This window comes from Vicia villosa, linkage group LG7, assembly GCF_029867415.1.
Source record: "Vicia villosa cultivar HV-30 ecotype Madison, WI linkage group LG7, Vvil1.0, whole genome shotgun sequence".
Classification (NCBI taxonomy): Eukaryota; Viridiplantae; Streptophyta; class Magnoliopsida; order Fabales; family Fabaceae; genus Vicia; species Vicia villosa.
The window spans coordinates 108,759,115-108,768,703 of NC_081186.1; the positions used below are offsets into that span (position 1 = coordinate 108,759,115).

A 9,589-nucleotide genomic window follows, 5' to 3' on the forward strand; every position below is an offset into this window, starting at 1 on the left:
AAATTATATTTTGGTATGTAATTTAATATTTTTAAAAAAATTAAAAAACATTGACATATACACAAATGATATTTTTTTAATTTTAAAAAATAAAAATATACTAGTATATCAAAATATAAACACAACTTACTTAAATATTTTTTAAATGTACTATTAATACATTTTAAATTAATTTTACATGCATATTCTTAATTATTATGTTTTATTTATTTATAGTATTTTCTTAATACATGTGAAATGAACAAATGTAAACTACCTACTTATAGAAGAAACGCAATATTTTATATTAGTCTAAAAATGAAATTTAAATACAATTTACTATGTGCATTTATTATATATATATATATATATATATATATATATATATATATATATATATATATATATATATATATATATCATTAATTATTACCACTAATTTAATTTGTCTTCAAGATTAAAAATATATATTGGACCACTTGGAATATAGTTCCCAAATACAATGTTGCCAACACTTCTTGATTGATACACACAAAGAGAAACTCTATCACTTTCATTTCAACACCTTATGCTTGAGTGATATATCTTTTATTTTAATACACATTATTTTAATTAAAAAAATAATTAACCATATATTATATTATACAATTTCACTATAAAAACAAAAATATTTTTTTACAAACACAAAAAATAAAAGGAAATTATAGAAACAAATTCATTGGATGCTTTTTAAATTTTTTTCTTTCTTTCTTATAATTAGGACTAGATGACACATTATTTATATTATTAATTTAGTTTATATAGTTAAAAATTGTTCAAAACTTCTATAAATAGGGACTGTGATCAAACTAGCCCATTATCAAGCAACAACACAGATAATACAAAGAAAGTTTCTCATATTGTTTTCCTTTTCATCCATCATTTCTTAGCAAAGACAAAAAGTTTCCTCTGAACATGATCAATTCCAAACCTCTGTAACCACACTGCATTTCAAACACCACCACTCTCTTGTGTCTTTTCATCTCTCTCACACTGTCCTTTTTTTTTGTCATATTGCAAAACAAAACAAGCTTCAAAGAAACCAAAACTAATGGCAACAAGTTCATTTCCCATTCATAGTTTTGTTCCTGTTGGTTTCAGATTCCGTCCAACAGACCAAGAGCTTGTTGACCACTACCTCAGAAACAAACTACTTGGTAATGTTTCGGTTGTCAACAATGTTATAGCTGAAGTTGATGTTTGCAAGTTTGAACCATGGGAGTTACCAGGTAAGTAAATATTCAAAAACATACAAAACCCATCATTTATTTGTGATAAAAATGTAATCTTTTTTATTGTTTCTGTTTTTTTTTTTAATTCAGGTTTTTCTGTGATAAAATCTGATGATCCTGAGTGGTTTTTTCTGTCTCCGCGTGATTATAAATATGCTAAGAGCAAGAGGTTTAACCGGGCTACAAAATATGGATTTTGGAAGGCTACTGGTAATGACAGGAATGTTAAGGTTAGAGGGACTGATAAGGTTATTGGGACTAAGAAGACTCTTGTTTATTATAAAGGTCGGGTTCCTGGTGTGAAGACCAATTGGGTTATTCATGAGTATCATGCTGCCAACTTTGAGGATGATCAGGTTTGTTTTGGTACTAGAATGTTTTAACTTTTCATGTTTTGATTATTTGTCACTTTTTTTTTCCTGAAAAATATCATCTTTAGTTACTAGAAATGGAATGAGAATGTGTGTATTTTTTCAGTTTTTTTGATGTTTTTCCTATCTGAATGTTTGTTCTGAAATTTGAAGATTACAAGTTTCTGATTTTGATGCATTGGCTTGATTTGTGTTTGTGTTTACCTTGCAAAATTTTGTAGAGGACTTTTGTTTTATGCCGCTTGATGAAGAAAGCGGAGAAAAAGCCCGAAGAGGAAGCTGATATAATGGTCTGTGATGAAGGGGAGCCCAGCAGACACATGAGCTCTGACTATGAAAATCGAGAAACGGTCGAAGGAATTCCTGATGTAAGCAATGCGTTCTTGATTTTAGAGATGTAGAATTGATTTTGACGTGTTCAGATGCTCACTGCTAGTAGAATTGATTCTAAAAACTTATTGTTGTTTCAGGTGATAAGTGATCCTTTACCGGAAATGAACATGGGATCAGTATTTCAAGAGCCGCATCAGGCAGACAGATACTTTCCCTTCGCGACGCAACAATCTTTAATCTCTGAAAACGAGCCGGAAGTCTCTGTCCCAAACTTCCGATTCCCCGATGCCTATTTTGGAAATGAGAATATCGACTTTCAGAGTTCGTTTGAAACAATTGAAGAGGAAGATAAGTTCATCAACTCAATGTTGATCGAGTCTGAGTCGTTGAGAATGGCCTACTATAATAGCAGCGAAGCAGATGTTGATATAGTCTCTACGCCGCTGGTAAATATATATTGTTCAAAGACTAAATGATATTTGGAACTTTATGTACCTACATTTGCATATGAACCGTCCATTGTGCTGACATGAGTTTTGCCACATTTTTGCAATGCTAGGTGATTTTGGTGTTTTCTTTAATAGATTCCAAAGCACTTTTTTTTTCTTCATATACTGATGTTTCGATTCTAAAACTTTACAGTTACACAATTTTCTTGATACTTCAACAATGTATCTTGAAAATCCTAGTTCGGGCGAATATGGATGTACTCGTGTTCTATCTTTTAACAATGATGAAAGCAAAGACGAACATGAAAGTACCTATTACGACGATTTTGGGGGAGTGGAGGCATCCTCTTGTGACTCAACTGCCGGTAAATCTTTGGAGATGAGCTCTGTCGAAATTTCCAGTTCTTCGACACCAAGAAGAGACAAAAACCAAAATCGTTCATCTTCGTGTCACAAATAGATGTGTCAAGACAAAGGACGAGCACCAACACAAAGGACGGTTTCAATCAAAAGAAGATACAATTTTGAGGTGAGAAAACCAAGCAAGGGCATTGCAAATGAAGAAACATGACTTGATCAAATGATTCATTCATTAATATCATGCTAGATTTGTTGGAAACTGATGCACAGGAAAATCTGTACAGATGATAATCTATATCAAATAGGTTGTCACTTACCATCTATGTGTGACTTGTGTCACAAGGAAGATGAATCTATGGAGCATTTGCTCTTTGAGTTTCTTTTTGGTCAACACATCTTGAATTACCTGTCTAACGTACTAGAGCGCAACAAGTTTTGGTTGGAAACTAACTTAAGCTTTGATTAGAAATCATAGTTAGTGACTTTGCAGTTGAAGAATATAAGTCTAAATTGTATTCTTAAATAAAAGTATGTATTTTTTTGTTACTCATATACAAATAAGGTAATCATTGTGAAGACAAATTGACTTCATTAGGGTTATCATCTACAAATGGTGTTTGGTGGAAATGAAGTTTTTGTGTCTGTCAGAGCAGATGTTAGGTGTGCCACTATTTTGCGTTTTAATCTGACGCGGAAGTTTGGTATTGTGAGGATCATGTCGCCATCTTCCTTGGGGAGCGCTGCTATTGCTTGGCTGGCTGAATGTCTGGATCACGCCGCTGTGCTATGTAGGTGTGCCACGATTAGGCGATTGATCAGATTTGTAATTCTAGCAAAAATGTTTGATCGCGCCACTGTATTGTTGAAAGCATCACTCTGGCCATTTGAAGTTGGATCGCCCACCGTAAGATATAGGCGCACCGTTATTGATTGTATTTTGTAATTCTTCTCTCTTTTTCCAACAATACATATTCACGCCACAATACGCATTCCAGCAACCTCATTGAGCGCAACCGCAACACTTGCAACTTTGACCGCAATTTAAAACCATGCCTCGTCCTTAAGAAAAATACTTTTAAAATGAGATTTTTTGAAAACATATGCCTCGTCCTCGACCGCAATTGTGTTTGAAAATGACATAATCTATATTATTATTGACATAATTTTGTAATCAGTTCCTTCTTGGGAGTTGGGAATAAGCTTTATCTTAAAAAAACAGTGGTCAAAATTAAGGTACATAATGTGTTGCTCTATGTTAAATGATGTAACTAACTATGATAGATAGTGGGGAGCATAACAAACTTCCAAAAGAAAGCATAACAAGCATTATAAAATATTGACAAACAAATATTATGTTCTTTAATTTGTAGGAAAAGAATGAGCAAATAATTCACATGGTGGGCCAAGGATCAAACTTGGGTATCAAGAAAATGTAAATTGAGTTAGTAATCTTGGTTAAGTACTCTAACGTGTTCCTTTTGTATTTTAAAGTATTTTTTATTTATAAATTTTATTATTTTTAGAGATGTAGAATTAATTTTGATCTATTCAGATAATCACGACGAATAGAATTGATTCTAAAAAATTATCGTTGTTTCAGGTGATAAGTAATCCTTTACAAGAAATGAACATGGAATCGATATTTCAAAAGCCACATGAGCGGGAGGTCTCTGTCCCGAACTTCCAATTTTCCAATGCCTATTTTGGATATGAGAATATCGACTTTCAAATAGGTTGTCATTACCATAGATATGAGACTTGTGTCACAAGGAAGATGAATCGATGGAGCATTTGTTCTTTGAGTTTCTTTTTGGTCAACACATCTTGAATTATCTCTCTAATGTGCTAGAATGCAACAAGCTTTGATTGGAAATAAACTCAAAATTAGTTGTTATCTTTTAGAAATCAAAGCTTAGTGCCTTTGCAGTTGAAGAATATATGTCGAAATTGTATACTTAACTAAAAGTATGTATATTTTTGTTACTACAGATAAAATTGACTTCATTAGGCTTATCATCTACAAATTGTGTACTGTGTTTGGTGGAATGAAGTCCTTGTATGTGTCACAGCAGATGTTATTAGGAATAGACTAGGTGCGCTACTATTTTGAGTTTCAGTTTGAAAAAATGGGTCATGCACTTTTACCCTATCAATCAATCATGTATTTAATTAAAGCATTCTTTTATTTAAAAAATATTTTATTGACATGATAAATTGATGACTCTCTATTGGATGACAATGTAAAACTATTTTATACTGTTAATACGATGTCTTTTATTTAAAAAATATTTTATTGACATGATAAATTAATGACTCTCTATTGGATGACAATGTAAAACTATTTTACAGTGGTGCGATGTCTTTTAACTATTTTGAGTTTTAATATGATGTGGAAGTTTGATATTGTGAGGATTGGGTAGCATCTTCTTTGGGGAGCGCCACTAACCATGTATTGTTGAACTTAATGAGGGCAATTCAAGCCACTATCTCTGCCATTTGGATTGAGAAGTTTGGAGCCATTAGAAATTAGGTCGGAGTTTTGGGCTTATGTATGAAGCATACTACAACTTAACTCATTTGTAAAATAAAATTGTTACCGAATAAATAATTTCTTTTCAATTTTTAATCCAATATTAATTACTCATCCATCTTATAATAAGTATTTTATTTAAACTATGCATGGTTTTTAAAAATAATTAGATCATTTGATTATAACGATGAAATGAATATCATTCATTAAAGTATTCTTATTAATTATAATAAGTGGAGTAGTTGAAAAGTGTAAAAAATTAAATATAACACTGAAAAATAATAATAAATACTCCCTCCGTTTTTTATTATAAGTCGTTTTAGACTTTTCACACAGATTAAGAAAAATAATAATTGTTGAATGAAAATGAGAAATTATGAAGGTTATTACAAAATTATCTTTCATTAATGACATGTGGAAGATAAATTTATATAATTGAAAGGAGAGAGAATAATAAATATTTAAGGATATAATAGGAAAAATAGCATTAATTATTCATTGGAATTGTAAAGCGACATATATTTAAATACAATTTTTTTTCTAAAACGACTTATAATAAAAAACGGAGGGAGTATTATATTAGTATTGTAAATAAATATTTATTTTGAGAAAAAGAAAAAGTAAAAAATAAGACATTTTTTATGATAAAATTAATGTCATTTACTAAAGTATCCTTATTTATTATATGTAGTGGAGTTGTTGAAAAACGTGAAAGTTACTAGTGGAAAAAAATAATAAATGTTGCATTGGTACTCAAAAGAGACATTAATTTTGAGATATAAAAAAAGTACAAATGAGACACTTATTACGAGACAAAGAGAGTATTGGAAATGATGAAAATCCTATTAATAAGATATTAGAATTGAAAAAGTGTATGGACAATTGAAATAATTCATTTATTTTGAGACAAAATATTATTTCAAATATGTCACTCAAGGAAGAAGTACTACTTTCATCATTTCCAATACTAAGAGATACTTTAATAAAAACAATATTTTCTCTTTTTTATCTATTTTTTAATGTGTGAAAAATAGTTCATTAAATCACTCATGGTAGAATGGATGAAGTGTTATTAGTGTAGATCTAGATTCGTGATTATTGCAACTGCATGGCGTTTGTGGATGAGAGGTTTACTCTACGCTGCTCCATAAACTTCAATAAACTTTGCTTATAAAAATAAGAATTTTTATTGGAAATTTTGATTTTTCTTGTTTCGTTTAAATATTAACCATACGAAGAAACCCTTTACAAAGAATTACACACTTAAGTGGAAAAAGTGATTGAGTCTATGCTGGCACAATTTTGTAATGAGTTCATTTATGGGAGTTGGGAATAAACGTTATCTTGAAAAAAGAGGTCAAACTTGATTGACTATGATAAAGTCAGGTACATAATGTGTTGCTCTATCTTAAATGATGTAACTAACTATGATATATAGTGGGGAGCATAACAAACTACTAAAAAAAAGCAAAACAAGCATTATAAAATCTTGACAAAAAAATATTATATGTTCTTTAATTTGTTAGAAAAGAATGAGCAAATAATTCATATGGTGGGCCAAGGATCAAACTTGGGGAAAAATATTGTTGATATGTTAAGTATACCATGAGTTAGAAATCTTGGTTAAGTATTAATGTTAAGGTCTCTCATGTGATTCTTTTAAAGTCAATGGTAGTGATCCAATGTGATAGTGGATTTTACATATAAAATACAAATTTAAATAATCAATTGGTTCAAGTAAGTTTATGTGTTTTTGACTTTCGTTCCTTATTTTTTTTTTAAAAATTAATCTCTGTTAAAATCTTTTTTTTATAATATAAAGTTTAAAATTCGCAAGAAATTTGTAGAAAAATTTATGAAAAACTTGTAGATTTTTCTGCGAATTTTAATTTTAGAAACTAAAATCAAATGAAATTCAACATTTAAGAACTTTATCAAAAAACTTTAGGGACAAAAAACAAAAGTACTCTAACTTACAAAGATTAATTGATTACTTAAGCCTAAAAAAAAAGGACATTCAGTTTTAGTATAACCAAACCTTTCAGATTCATAGCATATTGCTCCTTTGCATATTAGGTTTGTCTTCATCTCTGTTCTTGCTCTGGGGACTAATGTCTTTCACCTTGTCTAAGACATTTATCCTCCACTTTCTGTCCAGATCTTTCAGAGCATTGTTGAACTTTCTGCCAACAAAAGCTATAGCATCTAAAAAGTTTTCCTCAATATCCTTCTCACCTTGATCTTGATCTTTATCAGTGTTGGATACAAAATCAATACTTTTGTTCTTCTTTTCTAATATATAATTTATAACCATATCAAAGGGTTGTAAAGAGTCAATGAGTTCATCAACTTTGATTTTGCTTAAGTCTTGAGCTTTTTCAATGACTATAACCTTCATGTCCAACTTCTTAAGTAGAGACCTGAATATCTTTCTAACCAGTTTCTCTTCAGACATCTTCTTTCCCAAGGAAAATGAGTGGTTGGCTATATCACAAAGACGAATGAAATTCAGATATAGATTCATCTTCCATCATTCTCAAATTTTCAAACTTTGTTGTGAAGAGCTTTAACCTTGACATACGCACTTTGGAAGTTTGTCATGAACAACATTTTTGAGAATCTACCAAGTTTCCTTAGCTTCAATACATGTGTTGACTAGTCTAAACATATTATTGTCAATACCATTGAATATAACATTCCAGGCTTTTTCGTTTCCAAGAGTTTCATTATCTTCATCCTTGGACTAATCAGCTTCATGTTTCACGCTTGTTGTACCATCTTGTGCAGTGATCACAGGATGTTTCCAACCTTTAATCACAACCTTTCAAGTATTGTTATCATTGGATTTGAGAAAGGAAACCATCATATCTTTCTAATAATCATAGTTGGTACCATCCAATACAGGTGGTCTATTGACTGATCCTGCAAATTAAAGATAACATAAAGCCCAACAATGCACGCTATTTCTTCATAGAGCTCCTAGAAATTCATATTTAAATCTCTTTAAAATTTATTTGATCTTCACAACTATCCAACAAATCATATAGTCATATTGCTAACTTAATGACAATAAAATCATATCTAACCTTTGATTAGATTCCAAAATAAAGCAGCCAAGTTCAGATTCACAAGGGCAGGATGTCAAGCAGCACGCTCCTTCTTCACTTCCATATAGCTTTAGCAAGCTAGATCAACTAGAACTCTTTGAACACTTCTTCCATGTTGTTGTTTTGCAAAATGCAACCAATCCAAAGGATCATTTCACAAAGAACTTCAAACGTGTTTCAAGCTTTTCTAATCGGTTAGCATAACGTGCTAATCAGTTAGGCTTTTTTGGCTCAACTTTCTTTATGCATTGTTGGGCTTTATGTTATCTTTTTTTACTTTACAACACCCTCAACTGTTACTTTTCAACACCCCTTTGCTAGAAAACACTAAAAGGACTCACTTTTATGGGTTAGAAATAATTAAATTTAATGAGTGAAAATTTAAAATAAATAATTTAAAGGTTTAATCAGATTCCCTGATTATTTTCACTCTCAAAATATTTTTTACCTCCTTGTCAAGAAATCTTGACAATTATTTCCCAAAAAGGGAATAACACCTTACAATATATTCTTATGTATGCATTGATAAATCCACAAATAGATAAGTCCATTACAGGCTTATTCATTCAATTGATCATTTCAGATCATCAATTTGAGATATTTTCAAATATTTTGCTTTGATCACAACAGTTGACATTTCTATCATCGTTCATCTTCGAGATCAGAGCCTTTTATAAATTTTGTATACTTCTAGAGTATATTGATGCTTTGTACAACTTCCTCAAGTAATCATTAAAGCTTAAAGCTGCAAAGCATAACTGCAAGTCACTTAAGGTTTCACATTTGATGTCAATATCATAATTAGTGCATTGATATAGTGGAGACTTCTTTTTTCTGAGATCTTTATTTTCCAAACTTGAAAGTGTATCTCCCTTGTTGGATGACTTTGAGTATATTTTATCTTTTTCGTTGGAAGATGATTCTTTCATATTTCTCCCCGAGGTTGATGTCTCTCTTTCTCTTCTTTGTTCAAATGTTGAAGAAACTTCCTCATCTTCTTTGTTGTTCCTTGATCAAGGGGATCCTTCATTTGATGTTGAATTTTCTGGGGATCGTTTAACTAATGAGTATGTTCTTTTGAAGGATTACACATGTGTTGTATGATAAGATTATGATGAGGATGGTGATTTTTCAGTTTGGATTGCTTCATCTTCAAGTAGTTTAATAAGCTCTTTCATCTTCTTTGTGA

General features: G+C 30.7%; 1 protein-coding gene across 1 annotated transcript; it reads left to right on the forward strand.

Annotated features, from left to right (window-relative positions):
• Positions 1-824: 824 nt before the first annotated feature.
• On the forward strand, positions 825-3,141 carry LOC131618235 (protein ATAF2-like). The gene is made up of 5 exons (XM_058889500.1): positions 825-1,247; positions 1,341-1,606; positions 1,843-1,989; positions 2,092-2,400; positions 2,597-3,141. Exons 1-5 carry the CDS (start codon positions 1,070-1,072, stop codon positions 2,861-2,863), a joined length of 1,167 nt encoding a protein of 388 aa, XP_058745483.1. The 5' UTR covers positions 825-1,069; the 3' UTR covers positions 2,864-3,141.
• Positions 3,142-9,589: the final 6,448 nt, after the last annotated feature.

Coding starts and splice junctions, on each gene's coding strand:
- LOC131618235 (XM_058889500.1), top strand. CDS start 1,070: ATGGCAACAAGTTCATTTCCCATTCATAGTTTTGTTCCTGTTGGTTTC. Junction 1,248..1,340: donor TGAACCATGGGAGTTACCAG/GTAAGTAAATAT, acceptor TTTTTAATTCAG/GTTTTTCTGTGATAAAATCT. Junction 1,990..2,091: donor CGGTCGAAGGAATTCCTGAT/GTAAGCAATGCG, acceptor TTGTTGTTTCAG/GTGATAAGTGATCCTTTACC.